Genomic DNA, 21,280 nt, shown 5'->3' on the forward strand with positions numbered 1-21,280 from the left:
AAATTTTGGCCAAGACCACAGGCTTATTATAATAAACAAGACTATTGCCAAGCAATATTGTCCCCTACCGGCTCCACCATTGTCAGAAATTCCACCATTGTCAGATTTTTTAAATATTTGTTGCCATAGCAACCAGAATTTTTAACGAAGGAACAAAATGAAATGACTTGCATAATGCATATATTGCCATCTATCCATGTTTCAAGTTTCATGAAAAAAGAACTTTTAAAGTTATCGCAGGATCCAGAAAATCTCCATTTTCAGCAGTATTTCTAGTCTATTTGTTTCCATAGCAACCATAATTTTTGAACAAAATGAAATGACGTGCATAATGCCCATATTGCCCTCTATCCATGTTTTAAGTTTCATGAAAAAATATTTAGAACTTTAAAAGTTATCGCCGGATTGGGAAAAGTGTGACTGACTGACTGACTGACTGACAGACTGACAGACAGAGCGCAAACCATAGGTGAAACCGGTTGGGGACAATAAAATAATTCTGATGCTTTTCACATTACCATAAGCAGCACCAAAATTGTCTGTTATGTTCTAGGTGAAATTCTTAAGAAAAAATGTTTTAACAAGTTATTTTAAACAAGAAATATCTTTAAAAAAGATAAACGGCGTTGATAGTTCAATGAATGAGATCAATGATAGCGAATGTCTTTTTCTGTGCAGTTCTTAGCTGCATCACACGCAGTAAGGGATGTTACGCGGAGTTTTCGCGGCTTATTTTACATTTTTACATATTGCTGATCATAAACCTTTAGATACAAAACAGAAAACCAAAAGAAGAATGGAAGTGAAATTAAAACATATGAGTCAACCGGCCACACGCGAAGTATCCGTATTTATAGGCGCGTTCTTCGAACAAACCTGTTTTAGTGGTTTGTCGGACATTGCGATATGATTCGATTATTAACAGTTTCGAGAATCATCGCGCTCATGCTTAATACAATAGTCTTTATGGTGGAATAATTATTGTTAAAATAATCTAAAATAATATTTATCATTGTATTGTTGAAAACACATTAATAATCTATTATTGACATATCTTAATTATATTGCTGAATATCTTCATTTAACATATTTCTATTCTAAAGAAAATTCCAGGTCACCTAGTTCACGGATAGAGTCTTTATTATATAACGATTATTTTACTGGCTGCGAACTCCGGTGATGAACTGTATACAAACTCTGACTTTCACACACTGGCCACGAATTGACCCGAAACCTCGCGGGTTGAAATGCAATGCATTAAAGTGAGGCCTCGCTTCCACTGCTCTTTATACTTTTACATGTTAACATGTTGACATGAATATGGAAGTAAGTACTAAATATGAGAACATAGCCTTTAGTATAAACGATTTTGCGCTGGTAATTCTCTGAAAATAAAAGGTGCACGCACAAACCGTATTTATGTCGAGAATTGATTGTAAAACTGTTCTATCTATTGAGCCTTTTCATTAGAGATAAAATTGTTTCATGCAGTATCAATTCACAGTGTTACAAAGACGCGGATATTTTCCAATGTTTTGGTGTTATACTCAAATCAGCCAATGGAATAAATGAAGTGTATTATTTCGTACCTAGCCGCGGGAAATTTTATTTGAATATTATTGGACACTTACAAAGGTCAGGTCAGGTGAAAAGCTGGCTTAATACAGCACGCCGAAAAAAGCATCACTTGCAGGTGTGTTTACACCCATAAACGTTTCATTGTGAACCCCACAAAGTCACGTGATCCTTCACCCTGGTTAAGGAAATCGCCGAAAGGTTTTGTTCGTCAATGAGACCCGCACGTCCTCTAAATTAAACAATAGCTCTGGCAGTTCGTGGCCCCATGACTAGATTGGTTTGATTTTTAATTTTTCAAAGGGAAGTAATACGATAAACAGCTTCTTTTTACATGCCGTTCTAAATTTTAACCTCACTAGAAGGTGTACAATGTTTACATTCCGAACTTAAGTGAAAATAAAGCGTGTGCGTTAATTTAAATATCTCATCAGCCAATACTGACAATCTTATTTCGAGATAGGACGAGTAATTATGAGTTTAGTTAAAACTGGATAAAGATGTTTAATGTTTATCTAACAGGGTGGTTAAAGATAACAGAGAGAGGACTTCATGTTGACAGTTGAAAGTGTATGTTTATGAAAGTTTAGTTGTTTAGACGGATTCACCAAAATATCAATGGTCGAAGCAATCAAACAGTTTTAAAATGGCGAATTCTCGCGAGATTTATGACGTTATAGTGGTGGGAGCTGGAATAGAAGGGTCTTCTACCGCATACCACTTAGCTAAGGCCGGAAAACAAACGCTACTGCTAGAACAGGTAATAGTTAACAGATAATACTTGCCTCTACAAATACATGTATACGTTATGGCATGTTCATAGCTTGCATGAGGTAGAAGTGTACAAAATAATCCAGCTTCCAAGTTCAATAAGTACATTAGTCTTACATTCGCTTACTGATTATATTTTTCCATCTGCTCCGTACTCAGGGTGCATAATCAACGGGGTTACCCGGGTTTTACACACGTACTGGACAGAATGTAAACACACTGTTATAATGTAGCAGACCACAGTAGACACACTCTCTCGGAGCCGCGGACGCCTTCTTGATCTCCACCGCTCATTTAAGAAAACAACGAACCTGCAATCATAAAAACAATTCACTGCACACAAGAAGTGTGAAACTTACATTTAAAAGATAAAAAAGAGCATATGGAACCTGTACAGGTGATACTATTGACAAAAATGAAAGAATGGCAAGGCCGCAAACAGGGGCTTCAAGTAAACTTTTTACCATGTAAGAAAGTGGCTGGGGACGAAAGAATGGTAATGATAGTCTGCTTTTGGAATGATATTTTTACACGCAAAACATAGCACAACCCATCAAAGCATGAATAAATACCTCGTTACCAGGTGGTTTTCGCGCAATCATTCACAGCGTGACCCTACTAGCGATTCCAGCTTAAAAAGAACCCAAAATAAATATGCCTACCGCAGTTGTCCTTCCTGAGTAACAAAGAACACAACAACAACAAGAGGTCATGACCCCACAGTTTCGCATTTGAAAATGGTCATATTCCTAGAATTTAATGCAGTTTGGGAGTACAATAAGACTTATTACCCTCAAATTTGACATTGAAATCAACCCTTTCCCAATATTTCAATTTTTGACCAGGGCCAATTCGCATGTTTCTGCTTCCTACCGTGTACTGCTACCTATAGAACTTTAGTTTTTCAAATATCTCAAGTTATTGAAGTACACTTATAATGTCTAATACTTCACAATGAAGCCCCAACTAATTTCCTATTCACTTTCAAAACCATGAAAGCCGTACTCTGAGTGATTAACTGAAACATTAAATAATACGAAATAATACGATATTCCATCTATGTTTACTCCCTTCCCTTCTAGTTCTCGCCGCTTTTAATGTCTCTTTATGTATATATTCTATATATGTTTGCTGCTCTCTATTTCTCTCAGTTCCGAAGTTTCTATTCGATCTAGTTTGGTTTCCCTCTTGGTCTCACGGTTCCACAGTCACTCTTTCAACTAGGTTTGCTCTCTCTGTTTTATCTCGGTCCAATGGGGGGGAATCACGTGGTCAGAATTGAGAAAACATGGCCGCCGATGCCTCGCTTAGATTGAAAAATTGAGTGTTCAAACAGGTACATCTTCCTTATTACTTACTTGTTTTTAATCGGATAACGCCTATCATATGGCCAGCCGGAAGCGGTTTCATAGAGTATCAACCGTTTCCCTCTGGTTGGTCGGAGTGTGGAGATTACTCATGGAATATTTTGCGATTTCTTGAACCGTCAATTGCTGTTGTACACGCACTGACAATAATATCACTGTTTTCACAATAATTAGCACTGTTTAAGTACCAGTTGTGCATGTGGACGCATTGAAACTTACAAAAAATGGATACATCGATTTCTAATGGCGTTATTTTCAAGGTACAGTTGAGTTTCGATTGGTTTTAACGATTGCTGTTGAGCACGCACATGGCTGTTTTACACGGACAACTTCTAGAGCAATTGTTGTTGAGCACGCACATGTCAAGGAATACCGTTTTCTCCGCAGAATAAGTCTAAAACAACGTCGCATTGGCATGTTCCGGTACATGTAGCGATACATATCTTATGTATCCAGCAAAACACACATTTTGGTTGAAAATTGACGTGTTTTTTTTTCATAAACTGCAAAACAAAACGAAACACACAAAACAACTTGCATGTATGCTAAGCATATACTCAACACATATCATTATGAAATAGATATTCCTTGATTCTCCAAGTACCAACACTTTTCCAATAAAATAGTTCAGTATTAAAACTATCAACATAATTATAACTGTTTTCACAGAGTCAAAAGCTCAGGAAAAGTACAAAAACTGCTCACATAGGCACCAAACAGTATTGAAAGGGCCTTCGGGGTTTGGAAGCGAACCTTTCATGTCCTTCATGGTGAGGTATGTAAGGACATTGTTTATATTATTAATGACAAAATTTATTTAAGATTATAAAATAAAATGTATTTAATCAACAAAGATTGTTAATCAAAATTGACATCATCATATATTTCTAGGCATATCAAGTCTAAGAGTTGGAAAAAAAGTTATAAATAACTTAACATTATTTTTGCATGCCATAGACACACTTCAGATCTTAAATTCAACTTACTAATAGACGGACAATATGCTGAATACTCTAAATATGAATAAATGTAACTGATTTTGACATATTGAACAAGTCAATGTAACAGCAGTATACACAACTTTCTCGTATTACTGTAAAGTACTGATACATTACTGAATGCCAGCTAAAACAATAAAACATTTTTAGATATGTTTTTGTGTATCTATTAGAGCTCATAAGAAATACATAAGATATTAGTAAATTGTTACACTCGGGGAAAAAAAGTAGCTGTTACTGTTTACTCTCCATCAAGCATTGGGGACAAATTTGACAACTTTTTCAACAATGACTTTTGATGTAACATTATTTTTCAATGTTATTCCTCCAATTTCTGTTTATAACAGATTAGAATGAAGCATGCCAATGTTAGCCGCTTCATCATTGCCTGTGCTGTTCTTCATAATCTGTGGCTGATGTGGGGGAATCAGCAGTGGATCCGGAACCTTTAGAAGAGGTTGCCACGGGAGATATGTTTCAGGCTGTATCGGATGGGAGAAGAGTTAGAGATACCATTGTCGCAAATTACTTTACTTTGGTTATTGACAGATTAAATATAAATGTTTTCATTATATTTGTGCTTGTATATCTCGGAGTCATACACTGATAGTTTGGTTCCTTGTTTGTTTATGTGGGTTTAACAGCATTGGAACAACCATTCAAAAAGTGAACAAAATATATTATTTCAATGCCTATATAATATTTTTGAAACAATGTTTAGGTAATAACCTCATTTGTACTTACTCATTTTTGGAATTGTTTAAATGAGAATATCAGTCTGTACTGTAATTCTTTCGTAGAACTTTTCATGTTTGTGCAAAGCTGTTCTGTTTGGCATAGTACACCATCTGCATCTTGCTCAATGACCTGTATATGTTTAAATATTTTTGTTTTTCTTGGTTTACTCTATTAACTACTTACACAAATGATAAGCATTGTTCTGAATGATTTTGATTATTGAGAGCCATCAGCTATTTTATTATGGTTATTGTTTAACAATGATCTGATTCTATTGGTTCAGTATGTCCGTTTCATTGTTAGCAAATAATTTCAATTTAAAGAATATGACATTGTCATTATATAGTTTAAAGTTGAATTTTTAGCTTATATAAATGAAACAATGTCCACGATTAGTTATATGCATACATATATACATACTTCGTCTGAGGCTCTTTCTTGTTACTGTTGCAACTTTGGTGTTCATCTGTATCTGCTGATGCACATCTTGCCTGATCGCTGATGAACATACATTATAGAACACTGTTATAGATCTATTATGTTAAGATCATATTATTTGTTCCATTGAGTCAACTTTGTTAAAGCAAGAGATATTTTGAAGTTTTTATTTGTTTTATACATGCGGTACAGTATAGATATAATATTGGAAACTGATTCTTACACTGTTAAAATCGTCAATAATCGAAGTTTAGTCTAAACATAATAACATCTTGGGCAAAATACCAATTTTGCCCCCGCCAGAGGGTTGGATATGCACACGGAATGAGCCCATTGTGTTCTTTCTGTATGTATTCACACCTCTGGCGGGGGGCTTAAGTGTTATATTGCCAAATCTTGACAAATGAATGAACAGTCAAACCAATACAATTTTCTGATTGTTACCACAATAACAGCTCGATCAGATAATGGCTTAAGACTGTATGACAGACTTGTTTAACAACGGTAATGTCAAACATAACTTTTTAACCATTTGTTTCGTAGATTAAATAATTGTACCCCACTCTTGATTTTCCCAACGATGGCAGCTTCCAAGTCCATATTAAACCATCTTGTTATTTTGACTATAAATTTCGTGTCCAAACCATATTTGATCCGTATTAAACGTTATTCTATGTCTGGTATGGCTTATTTACAGAACTTATTCATAATTTAATAGCATTTTTAGCAAAGTACTACAGAAATACTGACCTGCGGTCACGCTGGCCTAAACTTTATATTGCCACTGTAATGAAGTTATAGGATCAAAGCTTATTGATGATTGTTGTTGTAAACTAGTTACCTTGTAAATTGAATTGTGTCTGAGATGGTGTCTGTAGCTATAAGGTTTTATGTCCGCTTCGAGGTTATATGTACAGTCTGTCCTCTATCCGGCTCATGTAAAACGAGTACTTAAAAGAGACCAAATGCAAGACTATCATTTCAATAAAAATATTCTTGATAATACTAACTTGGGACGAAAAAAATGCTACTAATCATCAAATGTGTTAAGTATATTCACTCAAAATAAATATACTTTTGGCAAAAATACTTGATGAATTGATCTCTGAAAGCGTAAAACACAGTACACAATTTGTAGGAAATAAAATACATTTTCAAGTTGTTTAAATTCATGCCCAATTCCAAATCATATTCATCCTTAATGTTCTGGTCACAAACTGTATAGTAATAGAGTAAAATGTTATCCTGTCTTTATAAAGTTTATATGTACTTGTCCCTTTAGCATGAAAAATTGTTCTGAAAACAATTTAACATTCACTTAAATGACAATATCATAAAGGGATTTCTTCAAGCAAAAAACAGCAATCCAAAACAAATATAAATAAAACTCTCTGGAGGAAAAGCAACATTTTCAAATACTCGCAAGCCATTACAAAAGGCAGCTACACCGAAAGAGGCTAGCTATAAAATTCCTATTGAAAATAAAAAAATTGATGATCCAGATTGCCAATTCGTATGCGAATTAACATTTTCAGTGCGTTTGCATATGATATGTATCGCTACATGTATCAGAACATGCCAATGCGACGTTGTTTTAGACTTATTCGGCGGAGAAAACGGTATTCCTTGACATGTGCGTGCTCTACAACAGTTGTTCTAGAAGTTGTCCGTGTACAACAGCCATGTGCGTGCTCAACAGCAATCGTTAAAACCAATCGAAACTCAACTGTACCTTGAAAATAACGCCATTAGCAATCGATGTATCCATTTTTTGTAAGTTTCAATGAGTCCACATGCACAACTGGTACTTAAACAGTGCTAATTATTGTGAAAACAGTGATATTATTGTTAGTGCGTGTTCAACAGCAATTGACGGTTCAAGAAATCGCAAAATATTCCATGAGTAATCTCCACACTCCGACCAACCAGAGGGAAACGGTTGATACTCTATGAAACCGCTTCCGGCTGGCCATATGATAGGCGTTATCCGATTAAAAACAAGTAAGTAATAAGGAAGATGTACCTGTTTGAACACTCAATTTTTCAATCTAAGCGAGGAATCGGCGGCCATGTTTTCTCAATTCTGACCACGTGATTCACCCCATTGCGGTCTAACAGTCGCTAGTCCACCTTTGCTTGCAACCCTGTAGACCCACGAAACCTTGGTCCCTATTCCATCTATGTTTGATTCACTAAGTTACCACGGTTTTACAGTCACTTTTATAGCTGTGTTTGATGATCTCGAGTATAAACTGATCCACAATGATTAATCTATCTACCGGTATGTCGCTTCTCCATCTACGTTTACTTCCGATCACAATATAATAAAAGATTTCATTAACAAAGTCAATGTATTAAGCAATTACTTTAACAAAAATAAAGTCAAACTTTTTCGCATGGAGACCTTAATAACTATACCTTTTCTCGAAGAACATTCCAAGCCGAATTGATTTAGATAATAAAAAAGATAATTCTTGCGATATGTAAGAAAGAACTGGACACGAAATAATGGTATCTGTTTACGGCCATCTATTTACCGGCTTCTCTCCTGTTGATTAGGGTCTACCGCCATCTGTTAAATTCTTATATTGTCTTCAACCTTAAAGCAAAATAGTGAATTTCTAGTAAACAACAATGTTTTCCCTACCTCATGCACAGAAAATAATATAAATTAAAGCCATGGCAAGTGGCCCTACAGCGATGCGAGTCTTCAAATAAATAATGTTAATGTTTTAAGAGGGTATATTTAGTATTTAGAGTATTTAGTATACTGTAACCTTCCCTCAAGTAACCTATTTCCCACAGTCGCTATTTCATGCCCCCAGGATTCTTCCCACTACCTCTCCCTCGCTCTCACGGTCCACAGTCGCTATTCCATCTGTGTTATCTCTTCCTCGCTCCCAATGTCCCCAGTCCCTATTGTATCTGTTTCCTTCGCTCCCACTGCCTCCAGCCCCTATTGTTTCTGTGTTATCTCTCCCTCGCTCCCACTGCCCCCCGTCGCTATTGTATCTGTGTTATCTCTCCCTTGCTCCCACTGCCCAACTGTCACTGCATTATCTGTATTATTCCTCCCTCGCTCACACTGCCCCCCACTCGAAATTGTATATGTGATATCTTTCGCTCGCTCCCACTGACCCCAGACCTTATTATATCTGTGTAATCTCTCCCACGCTTCCACTGCCCGAGTCGCTTTTGAATATCTCTCCCTCGCTCCCACTGCCCCCACTCGCTATTCTATCTCTGTTATCTCTTCATCGCTCTCACGCCCCTAGTCGCTTTTGTATCTGTGTTATCTCTCCCTTTCTCCCACTGCCCCCATTCGCCATTGTATCAGTGTTATCTCCCCCGCGCTTCTACTGCGCCCCAGTCGCTATTGTACCTGTGTTTTCTCTCCCTCACCCCCACTGCCCCAGTCGCTATTGTGTCTGAGTTATCTCTCCCTCGCCCCCACTTCCCCACATTCGTCATTGTATCTGTGTAATCTCTTTCTCGCTCCCACTGCCCTCAGTCGCCTTTGTATATGTTATTTCTCCCTCGCTCCCACTGCCCAACAGTCGCTATTTTATCTGTATTATATCGCCCTCGCTCCCACTGTCCCAACTCGCTATTGTATATGTGTTATCTCTCCCTCTCTCCCAAATGCCCCAGTCGCTATTGTAGTGTTATCTCTTCCATTTCCCTAGTCGCTATATTATCTGTGTTATCTCTCCCTCTCTCCCACTGCCCCTAGTCTCGATTGTATCTGTTTTATCTCTCCCTGGCTCCCACTGCCCCAGTCACTAGCGTATCTATTTTATCTCTCCCTCGCTCCCCCATGTAGCCAGTCTCTCTCCCACTGCCCCAGTCGTTATTTTATCTGTGTTATCTCTCCATCGCTCCCATTTCCCACAGTTGCTGCAGTATCTCTGTTATCTCTCCCTCGCTCCCACTGCCCTCAGTCGCTATTATATCTGTGTTATCTCTCCCTCTCTCCCACTGCCCTAAGTCGCCATTATATCTGTGTTATCTCGCCCTCGCTCCCACTGCCCCAGTTGCTATTGTATCTGTGTTATATCTCCCTCGCTTCCACTGCCCAAGTCTCTTTTGTATCTGTGTTATCTCTTCTCGCTCCCACTGCCCCCAGTCTTAATTGTATGTGTGATCTCTCCCTCGCTTGCTTTCACTGTCCCCAGTCGAAATTGTATCTGTGTTATCTCTCCCTCGCCCCCACTGCTCTAGTCGCTTTTTTATTTGTGTTATATCATCTCGCTCCCACTGCCCCCAGTCGCCATTGTATCTCTGTTATCTCTCCCTCGCCCCCACTGCTCCAGTCGCTATTGTATCTGTGTTATCTCCCCCTCGCCCCCACTGCTCCAGCCGCTATTGTATTTGTGTTATCTCTCCCTCGCTCCCACTGCCCCCAGTCGCGATTGTATCTGTGTTTTTTCTTCCTCGCTCCCACTGCCCCCAGTTTCCATTGTATCTGTGTTATCTCTCCATTGCCCCCACCGCTCCAGTAGCTATTGTATCTATGTTATCTCCCTCGCCCCACTGCTCCAGTCGCTATTGTATTTGTGTTATCTTTCCCTGGCTCCCACTGCCCCCAGTCGCTATTTTATCTGTGTTTTTCTCCCTCTCTCCCACTGCCCCCAGTTTCCATTGTATCTGTGTTATCTCTTCATTGCCCCCGCTGCCCCAGTCGCCATTGTATCTGTGTTAACTCTCCTTTGCCCCCACTGCCCCAGTCGCTATTGTATCTGTGTTGTCTCTCCCTTGCTCCAAGTGCTCCACAGTCGCCATTGTATCCTTGTAATCCGCCCAACAGTCGATATCGTATCTTTATTATTTCCCACCAGCTCTCATAGTGAAGAAGTCGCTACCATATCTTTTAAATATCTCCCTAGTTCCAATCACCCGCAGTCTCTAACATAGCTTTGTAATGTCTCCCTTCATCCAACTGGCCGACGGTTGCTATAGTGTCTTTGTTATTTCAATTGCACCACAGTGCTACTATATATTCGCTGTGCAGCCCTTGTTCCCACGGCTCCACAGTCACTATAGTGTCTTTGTAATCTCCCCATTGAAACCTCTGCCCTACAGTCGCTATTTTATATTTGTTGTATCTCTCTAGCTCCTACTTACCTACAGTCGCAATCATATCCTTTTTGTGTCTCTCTAGTAACCAATGTCCTACAGTCGCTACCATATCTCTGTTATTTCTCAATAGATCCCACTGTCCCACAGTCGCTACCATATATTTGTAATGTCTCCAAATCTTTAACTGCCAAACAGTCGCTAACATATCGTTGTAATGCCCCCTTTTTACCTCTGCCCCACAGTCGCTAGCATTTCTTTGTTTGGTCTTATTATATCCCACTGTCACACAGTCCCTATCATGTTAGCGTTATGTCTTTCCAGTTCCCACGGCTTTACAGTCGCTATAGTGTCTTTTTCATGTATCTTTGGTAACCGCTGTCCCACAGTAGTTATCATATCTTTGTCATCTCTCCTTAGTTCCCATTGCCCCACAGCCGGGGTTCCTCCCACGGTCAGTCGCGGATTACCAGGAAGGCGTACGGTGCCAAGGACTTCTACACACGTATGATGTTCGAATCCTATGAGCTCACGACAGAGCTGGAGAAGGAATGTGGGAAGCAGCTTTTTATGTACGTCATTATTTACTTTACGTGGCAGTCTTCTAAAAGTGCTTGGTAACTTACCACTTAGAAACATGCTTTTTGGAGCGTAAATATCTATTTAAGTTTCGGCATTTAGAAGAAGCAATAAACTCTCTCCCTGCACGTATCAATAGTAAACTATGTATATAGTGCACGTTTGTATCTTTTTAATGTATATGCATTTTTACATGTAGTGGTAACCTTAAATGTCACTGCATGATATATGTCAAATGCGGAGGCGTTGTTTGCAGCATCTGGTGGTTGCATACTAGTATATGTTTAACATAATCTATAGTTTATGTTGACCTTTAAATTGAATTCCAGAAACTGCGGTACCCTGGTGTTCGGTCGCCCGGATGACCCTTTCACGTCATGTACTGAAGAGTGTCTGCAGCGCTTCGGGGTTCCCTTTGACAAGATGGACAGTGTAGAACAGCGCCGCCGCTACCCGAGCATGGCGTTTCCGGACGACTTTAACTTCATACTGGACAAGTCTGGTGGAGTGCTCAGGGCGGACAAAATGCTGCAAGCGTTTCAGGTACAGTGCCGCTAATGCACTAAGGTGTATACCGTGCTGCAATAGTTTCAGGTACGGTGCCGCTAATGCACTAAGGTGTATACCGTGCTGCAATAGTTTCAGGTACGGTGCCGCTAATGCACTAAGGTGTATACCGTGCTGCAAGAGTTTCAGGTACGGTGCCGCTAATGCACTAAGGTGTATACCGTGCTGCAATAGTTTCAGGTACAGTGCCGCTTATGCACTAATGTGAAAACCGTGCTGCAATAGTTTCAGGTACGGTGCCGCTAATGCACTAATGTGTTTACCGTGCTGCAATAGTTTCATGTACGGTGCCGCTAATGCACTAAGGTGTATACCGTGCTGCAATAGTTTCAGGTACAGTGCCGCTAATGCACTTAGGTGTATACCGTGCTGCATTAGTTTCAGGTACGGTGCCGCTATTGCACTAATGTGTATACCGTGCTGCAATAGTTTCAGGTACAGTGCCGCTAATGCACTAAGGTGTATACCGTACTGCAATAGTTTCAGGTACAGTGCCGCTATTGCACTAATGTGTATACCGTGCTGCAAGAGTTTCAGGTACAGTGCCGCTAAGGTGTATACCATGCTGCAATAGTTTCAGGTGCAGTGCCGCTAATGCACTGAGGTGTATATCGTGCTGCAATAGTTTCAGGTGCGGTGCCGCTATTGCACTAATGTGTATACCGTGCTGCAAGAGTTTCAGGTACAGTGCCGCTAATGCACTATGGTGTATACCGTGCTGCAAGAGTTTCAGGTACAGTGCCGCTAATGCATTAAGGTGTATACCGTGCTGCAATAGTTTCAGGTAAGGTGCCGCTATTACACTAAGGTGTAAACCGTGCTGCAAGAGTTTCAGATACAGTGCCGCTAATGCACTAATGTGTATACCGTGCTGCAAGAGTTTCAGGTACAGTGCCGCTTATGCACTAAGGTGTATACCGTGCTGCAATAGTTTCAGGTACAGTGCCGCTAATGCACTAAGGTGTATACCGTGCTGCAATAGATTCAGGTACAGTGCCGCTAATGCACTAATGTGTATACCTTGCTGATATAGTTTCAGGTACGGTGCCGCTATTGCACTAAGGTGTAAACCGTGCTGCAATAGTTTCAGGTACAGTGCCGCTAATGCACTAATGTGTATACCGTGCTGCAAGAGTTTTAGGTACAGTGTCGCTAATGCACTAAGGTGTATACCGTGCTTCAATAGTTTCAGGTACAGTGCCGCTAATGCACTAAGGTGTATACCGTGCTGCAAGAGTTTCAGGTACAGTGCCTCTAATGCACTAATGTGTATACCGTGCTGCAAGCGTTTCAGGTACAGTGCCGCTAATGCGCTTAGGTGTATACCGAGCTGCAATAGTTTCAGGTACGCTGCCGCTAATGCACTAAGGTGTATACCGTGCTGCAATAGTTTCAGGTACGTTGCCGCTAATGCACTAAGGTGTATACCGTGCTGCAAGAGTTTCAGGTACGGTGCCGCTAATGTACTAGGGTGTATAACATGTCAAATTTAAAGGAATTCCTTGATGCACGTGCACGTGAATAGAACGGCAGATACATCCGTACGTTTTACAATGTAATGACCTCTACTCGGGATTTAACAGATTTGCAAATTTTCTTAAATCGTCACACCTGAAAAAACATACTGATGATCGTTTAAGAAATATGATCAATGTTGACAGAATTATAGCCATTTGTTGCTATTTTTTATTGTACTTTTCCGTTTATAATGATATTCCTCACGCCCTAATTTGTTGATGAATCAGAATCGTTATTCAAAAGCTAATTTATTATTTATTTAACTCGGAATAGAAAATCAAATATACCATAACTTTGTGCGTTTAACAATTGCTATGGACATCCCGCTAAGTACTTTTTAGCCTAGCCCTGTATTATCTTCTTCATATTGTCTGTCATAATGCGTCCTGCAGGCCCAGTTCGTGCGTTTCGGGGGAGTTTTGAGGGACGGGGAGCCCATGGTGGACCTCCATCCCGGGGATGAGGTCACTGTGAGAACCCGGGAACACGTCTATAGGGGCCGTAGTGTGGTGCTCGCCCTTGGTCCCTGGGCCGCAACCTTCCTGCCCTCTATCGGAGTCAACATTCCCTTGGAGGTAAATAACGTTCGTCGGATGTGTTTATACTTTTTAGGAATGTGTGTTTGAATTACTTTTCGTCTTTATTTTAATGCTCTTTCACACTAAGAAGAATGAATGCGACTTCGTTCTACATTCTAGTACCATGATTTTATTTAACTAGAAATTTAGAAATATAAGCAATATTCATTGCTGTGTTAACATGCTATTTTTTAACTTAAGGTTTAGTTTTTATCATTTCTAATCAAAGTCAAAATCTGTAAAAATGCAACCCATTTGTAAAATGATAATAATATTTTATTTTATGATATTACTTTTTTAGAAAGTTGCATTGTACTAAAAAAATTTTATGTTTGAAAAAACCGTTTATGATCATATAAATTAGGCCCCACCATGCGAAAACACCCTGTTCGCTATTCAGTCACGCAATGTTTGTGGTCTCATTAGCGGACAAGGTAACTCGTAGTCAGACAGCGCTGATATAACCATTTTCGCATAACGCGGTGCTTATGTGAACGTTTTTATAGATTAATATGTTCATGGATTTTGTGTTGCGTTTAAGCCTCTCAAGATTACCGTCTGCTACTGGAAGGAGAGCGGCTCGGACACATTCTGTTCTTCCAAGTTTCCCACCTTTATCACTGAAAACGCGATGGGAGACGGGCACATTTATGGACTTCCGGCTGAAGAGTATCCAGGCTTGGTTAAGGTGACAACTTCCGGTTGAATTGTTAGTAAAACGGGAAAAGATGCCATTTATTTGCCATAAATTAAGTTCTAAAAGCTTAATAAATGACATTGTTTTAAAATGCAATTCATGGTTCTAATTTTGATTAAATAACATTAAATTTCAAGTTATTATTTCTTATTGACAATTTGAGACAACCGTCAAAGTAAATAATATAATTTCGCACTTTTACATGCTGTTGCGTTTATTCCGCCACGATGCTGGTTGCCCGCTTCAGATCTGCCTGCACACGGGCCCCAGGATCGACCCGGACAAGAGGGACGCTGTTGATAACCAGTGGGTAATGGACAAGATCAAGGCAATCATCGCCACCCACTTTCCCACCCTCGAGAGGGAGCCCCGGGTAGTTGAGACCTGCATCTACACGGTAGGCGCGGCTAGTAATACTTTGGACCAGTATTTTCTAAACTGTTCTTCAAACTTCTCTCGGCGGTGGTCACTTCCAGAATGGGAATTATCTATGTTTGGATAAAATAAAATCACTTTAAATTGAGAATAAATACATACAAAAAATATTCTTTATTTTTGCCATTTTAGCTTAAAATGATAAAAATTGGCGGCTATTTTCAACATCTTTATTCAATATTGTCCTTTTTCTTTATTCTTAGACTTTTATATTTGGTGTTGACATATGCGTTATTATTTATTTTCTTTGTTTACGACATTATTTACATTGGCATCAAAGTTAAATATTATTGCCAGTCCATTTTTTAACTTTGAGTAAAAAACGTTTCAAAATTACCTAGCCTGATGTTATTGAACTCGACTATAAATTCGATGTTTTAGTGTGACTTAACCAATACAAATGATGTACGGTATCCTAGTTAATTCAGACAGAACACAAAGTGTTGTAGACACTCAGGTACTTTATATTTTCCGCCGTTTTCATTTACTTTTATGTTTAAGCTTTTAGATTGAATGTTCTATAATGCTCGTCCAATAAACACTACTCACAGCCTTTATTACAAACATTTCATCGCCAATGAAGGTGTGTTCAAAAACCGATATGTAGTTAAATGTGCGACTTTCTGTCAATTATACTAAAAACCTCCTAGATTTGTCATTTGATTTTTTATTTTCTTGTTGTTGATTAATCTGGTGTGTTTTTTGTTTGTTTGTTGCTGTATTATTTGTGGGGCCTTTTGTGTAGGGGGGTCGAAAACGTTATTTTAAGTTTTATTTTGTTAATACGATCATCTCCTTTTCTATATTCAAGAACACACCAGACTATGATTTTGTTTTGGACCACCATCCGGTCTGGAAAAACGTCGTCATAGCTGCTGGATTCTCAGGTAAGTGCTCATAAGCCCAGGTTTGTACTTGTATTTAAAAAAATATATATATTGAACACGTCAGAGTATTAAACAATCTATACAGTTAACTAATACATTAAACTCGATAAACTAACAGTGAATCAAACAGAGCACTGATTGTATTTTATCCCATTTTCACCGCGACATTGACGGTATAACACGTTGTGGGATATACTTGCTTGTATTCAACACTGTGGAATATACCTGTCGCGTGCACGGACTACTTTTTAAATGACGTCATGCGATATGCGCTAAAATTAGGTCGATATTGTTTGGTTCATTGATCGAATTTTAAGGTCACCCATTAGAAGAAAATGTGCACATTTTGCAAAAAAACATATATCTGACATATTCACCAAAAGAAATGTTGAAATAAAATATGAAATTACACGATTTTTGTTTTGTTATTTTTTTATTTATAACAAAGTCGACAAAACTTAAGCTTCAAAATTATACGACCTTCAACCTTTAAAACTAGTCATATGACATAATTTTTCGCCATCCGTATAATGAATCAGCTGATTGATGGCGTCATAAAATGACATACTTATTGCGTCATTTTCCCCATTTTTTGACGATTTATTATAAACGCGACTTATTTCACATTTTTTCTACATGTACTGTATGTCGACATATCTGAATTGTCAATTGATCACATTTTCCTTATTTCGTGTAATGTGCATTGTTTATAACCAAAGCATATACTTTTGACATTTAACTTAAATATTAAGAATGTACAACAAGCCATACACATATCGCACAGTTCATGAATAATCTGCTATGTTTGCTTTCCTATTTAATTCACGTTAGGCATAGAGCTGTGTAAAGTATAAGATGGTAAAAATAGCACCACACTGGAATTGGGAACGTCCCATTTTGTACACGGGTATTTTCTACTTATTTATCTGTTGTGTACTGGAATGTTTTCCATTCTTTGTGTATTTATATATTAAATTATTTTCTCGTACAATAAGGGCATTTACCATAGATAAATAAAACATTGTGCAAGTTTAAACATAATTATGTTTGTATGCAGAAATCTGCAAATGCAACCGAGTTTACCAACGGCTATTATTAGATAAACTGCTCCGGTTCATTTGAACAGCAGTAATGTAGAGTACATGACGTAGCGTGTGACGAAGAAGAAAGTTTATAGCGTTCATAAACTCATTTGAATTATTATAAAGTGATAGAATGGCATAAAGGTCTTTATTTAACTATGCTAAAATAATTATTAAAGACCCTAGATGCAAAATCGTCAATTATTGAGTTAAATGGATTATTAGATGGATTTTAAAGGATAATTAAAGGTAAGATACTAGTTCTTACGTGTTTTGATTTTTGTTTGTACTTTTGTCGTTCCCTGTTCTCGGGGAAATGATTTTAACATGGGCGCCATTGATGCATCGGATCACACACGGCATACCCATAACATTATATAAAAAACACGTTCTGCGCGTCCTTAAATTCGTCGTCCGAAGTCGGAAAACGTATTGCCCTGTATATTTTGTCAAATAAAGTGTCAGTCGCTGCAATTGTCTGTTTACTCGTCAAAATTGTCAAGGTCTTCGATAGCTAAAGAAACTTCAGCGTACAGTTTATTTAGTAATGAAAGACCTGTACAAAGCCGCGCCAGTCAAAAATCATAAAAAGCGACATTTAAAGTTATGGTAGCCAGAACTAGGTCGTCGATGGTGTACATGTATGTTGACATCGACAGCATTTTGTCAGGAGCAATCGCCGCCATATTGGATTTGATCATTTTCTTTCGAAAATAAAATGAATTATAGTAAAGTAAAATCTTCTTTTCGCGGTCGTAATGTGTTAAAATTCGCATACTGCGTAAAATTGAATGTAGGCATATGGTGATATTTTTTACTTGTTTTACAGTTTGTGTGTGAATTTTTTAAAGACTATTTTGCGTACCAGAACAAATACATGTATATCACTACGCATGGTTACATTTGTTAGATTTTAAGCGCTTTTATGACTGAATTAAAATTATTGTTAAGGTTATTAGATCTATTTATGTTAAATGTCACGTTGAAAAAATCAAATGGGATAAATAGAATACTAGGATTAGCGTTGAATACAGAGAAGTTTATGTTGCTCGGCTCGAACACCGAAAGCGCTCGCCAAGGCTCGCGCTTCCGGCGTTCTAAGCCTCGCAACATAAACTTCTCTGTATTCAACGCTAACCTAGTATTCTCTATGTTTACATCTGACAGATTGATATCTCGCATAATGGTATTAAATAATCATATGTCTCGCGTTCTGAGAAAACGGGCACAATGCCTGTGCGTAAAGTGTCGTCCCAGATTAGCCTGTGCAGTCCGCACAGGCCAATAATGGACGACACTTTCCGTTTTTATGACATTTTTCGTTTCAATGTAGTCTCTTCTTAGCAAAATTCTAATTAGGCGGAAAGTGTCGTCCCTGATTAGCCTGTGCGAACTGCACAGGCTTATCTGGGACGACACTTTACGCACATGCATTATGCCCAGTTTTCTCAGAACACGACTCATATATAGTTCAATTTAATTATAATGACTACAATAAGTATTAATACTAGTATTTGCGTCAAGTTCACTTGTCTTCCATTGCTGCGCATCATAAATACTTGTTCCTTTCAACAAAGCTGAAACCATAAACAAGATCTATATTTACTCATCGTATAACTGTGCGGAGAAAAATCAAATCCTCTCGTAATCTTTTCATCTTTAGCTGTGCAAATAAAAGAAAGAAAATCTTTAAATATGGATATATGAGAATATACAAAATAGCCGAGCAATTTCCGTAAAAATTTATATATGAATCGTATACTGTCCTTTGGTGCCCACAGGTCACGGGTTCAAGCTGGCCCCGGTGGTTGGTAAGGTGCTGTCCCAGATGGCCACGGGTCAGAAACCCAGCTATGACATGTCGCCTTTCAGGATTGACCGCTTCTTCAAGAACAAACTATAAACTCCTCGGACTTGCTGTCGGTGTGGGCTATTCGTCTTCTTTGTTGCTATTTATTATTATATAAGTAAATGTCGGTGTAGCAAAGGCGTTTATAAATATATACTGAAATAGAGGGATTTGTTATTTTCTTTTACCAAGCACCTTTTCTAAAGAACTCGTCTGAATCGCAGGAAAGTCATCATTCTTTCATGCCCTCTTTAAGGCTATTCGTGTCTACATTTTCACTCACAACTACTTTACAAATGTTCGTTATTTCTCATGAGAATGCATTGTAGTTTTTAGAAACCTTTAGGTTTTAGGTACTATGATAGACGTTGTTTTCGATGTCGTTAACAAAACACAATTAACACAATCCATCTCAATTACTTAAATATGTTATTTTCTAGTACTGGTAGATGTTTAATCGTGTGTTGATATATCTGGAGTTACCTCGCTTTCATCACGGAGGTGTTCGCGTTTTCTATACAGTCTCTTCTGGATAAAAAATAATATACAGTGTGTTTAGTCTATTATATCAATATGATGTTGTTTACCTGCTCTCTTGTTATTATTATTTGAATTACTCATTATTCCCTGCATGCATGTATTATACTATGAAGTTGTTATCACGATGAGCTGTAATATGCGTAAGTGAATAAAATACTTGTTCTGTTCTATTTAGACTAGTCTGCTGTCCATCGAGGTCTCCTTGTGGAATGTTGTATGTAGGATAACAGTTTCAAAAACCGTCTTCAATTTTCTAACTCATTTTTTAATTTATTTTGTGGCAATTTAGGAAACACGAGGGTCATCATAGCTCCGCGTACTCACAACAGTGATGTCAACAATTAAAATATAATTTTACATCCAATGTTCACCAAACGTGTGGCTTTTTTTTTCGATTTTAAGGTTTCAGTATATGATTACTGTGAAACCATTATTAATCGTCAGGCATTAATTTTCGTGTATTACGTCAGTCGACCCATTGACGAATTCAAGATCCTAACGAACAATCATGCCCCATATTAGAACAAAATTAAAGGGATCTTTTCACGGTTTGGTAAATTGACAAAATTGAAAAAGTTGTTTCAGATTTGCAAATTTTCGGTTTAGTTATGATATTTGTGAGGAAACAGTATTACTGAACATTTGCCATGGTCTAATATAGCCATTATATGCATCTTTTGACGATTTAAAAACATAAAAATTATAAAGCGTTGCAACGCAAAACGATTAAATAATTTGGAGAGTTCTGTTGTTGTCGTTAAAATTTGTGAAACTACGAAGATTGCTTATATAACGTATAAAATACGCAGTTTGTGTATGCTTGGCAGGATAGCTCAGTTGGCTAATGCGTTTTACTTCAGGATTCCGGGGGTCACTGGTTCGAGCCCTGCGGCGGGCTACTTTTTTTTTCCTTTTTTAAATTTTATTTTTGATTTTTTACTGGAGCTTTTAAAATTGAATGTTTACATTTATCAATATAAAGCATGTAATGACATACTTCAAAACATGCCGAAATCTGTGTATAACGAAAGGATTCGTGGTCGATATAGATGCTATGCGTTTCTTCACTGCTACAGTATGATTACCTCCCTTAGTTTTAAATTTGCTAGGTAAACAATATGAAATTGTAACTTGTTCTTCATAAAGTAAGTTAATTGTATAGCTAAAAATAATGTATTAAGCATTTAAAGAGTATTTGATATTTAAGGAATGTTTTTAGTAAACCCCTGCATATATATTCGGCTAGTTTCTGTGTAAGTGAAGGAGAAATGCTGATCGGTAATTTCCGTAGAGTGCGGAGGGAATTCGGAAACGTCGGTAGTTTCCGGATCGTGCCTTTCCGTTGGCTAGGTGGCGCTATGTTCGCCAGTATATAAAAGGCTTGCAAATAGACAAGGGGGAGTCCTCCGGTGTATGCCAGCGGATCAACATCTGAAGAAAAGGGACGTTACTCTATAAGAACAGTATTCTGGAGCAGTAGGGTATTTACGTTGGCTTCAAGCTTTAAACGGTGCTGCCCGGGCTGCGGAGTTCCTATTTCTTGGAGAGGGTCTTCAGAGGGTTGGAATCTACGGATGTCGTACAA

At 38.3% G+C, this 21,280-nt stretch overlaps 1 protein-coding gene across 2 annotated transcripts; it reads left to right on the top strand.

Moving 5' to 3' along the window:
• The first annotated feature begins 1,921 nt into the window (after positions 1-1,921).
• On the top strand, positions 1,922-19,863 carry LOC127861796 (peroxisomal sarcosine oxidase-like). 2 transcript variants are annotated; one of them, XM_052400486.1, is made up of 8 exons: positions 1,922-2,145; positions 11,384-11,535; positions 11,872-12,085; positions 14,020-14,202; positions 14,747-14,893; positions 15,150-15,299; positions 16,149-16,224; positions 19,088-19,863. In XM_052400486.1, the coding sequence occupies exons 1-8, from the start codon at positions 2,128-2,130 to the stop codon at positions 19,207-19,209; spliced, it is 1,062 nt and encodes a 353-aa protein (XP_052256446.1). In that variant the 5' UTR covers positions 1,922-2,127; the 3' UTR covers positions 19,210-19,863. The 2 variants fall into 2 exon arrangements, with proteins under 2 accessions (XP_052256446.1, XP_052256438.1); XM_052400478.1 differs by having other exon boundaries at positions 1,923-2,335.
• Positions 19,864-21,280: the final 1,417 nt, after the last annotated feature.

This window comes from Dreissena polymorpha, chromosome 1 (genome assembly GCF_020536995.1).
Source record: "Dreissena polymorpha isolate Duluth1 chromosome 1, UMN_Dpol_1.0, whole genome shotgun sequence".
NCBI lineage: Eukaryota > Metazoa > Mollusca > Bivalvia > Myida > Dreissenidae > Dreissena > Dreissena polymorpha.

Bases quoted from the DNA above. Each gene is read 5' to 3' on its own strand.
- LOC127861796 (XM_052400478.1), top strand. From the start codon at position 2,222: ATGGCGAATTCTCGCGAGATTTATGACGTTATAGTGGTGGGAGCTGGA. The intron at 2,336-11,383 runs GTAATAGTTAAC...ATCTCTCCTTAG, and splicing joins AAACGCTACTGCTAGAACAG to TTCCCATTGCCCCACAGCCG. The intron at 14,203-14,746 runs GTAAATAACGTT...GTTGCGTTTAAG, and splicing joins GAGTCAACATTCCCTTGGAG to CCTCTCAAGATTACCGTCTG.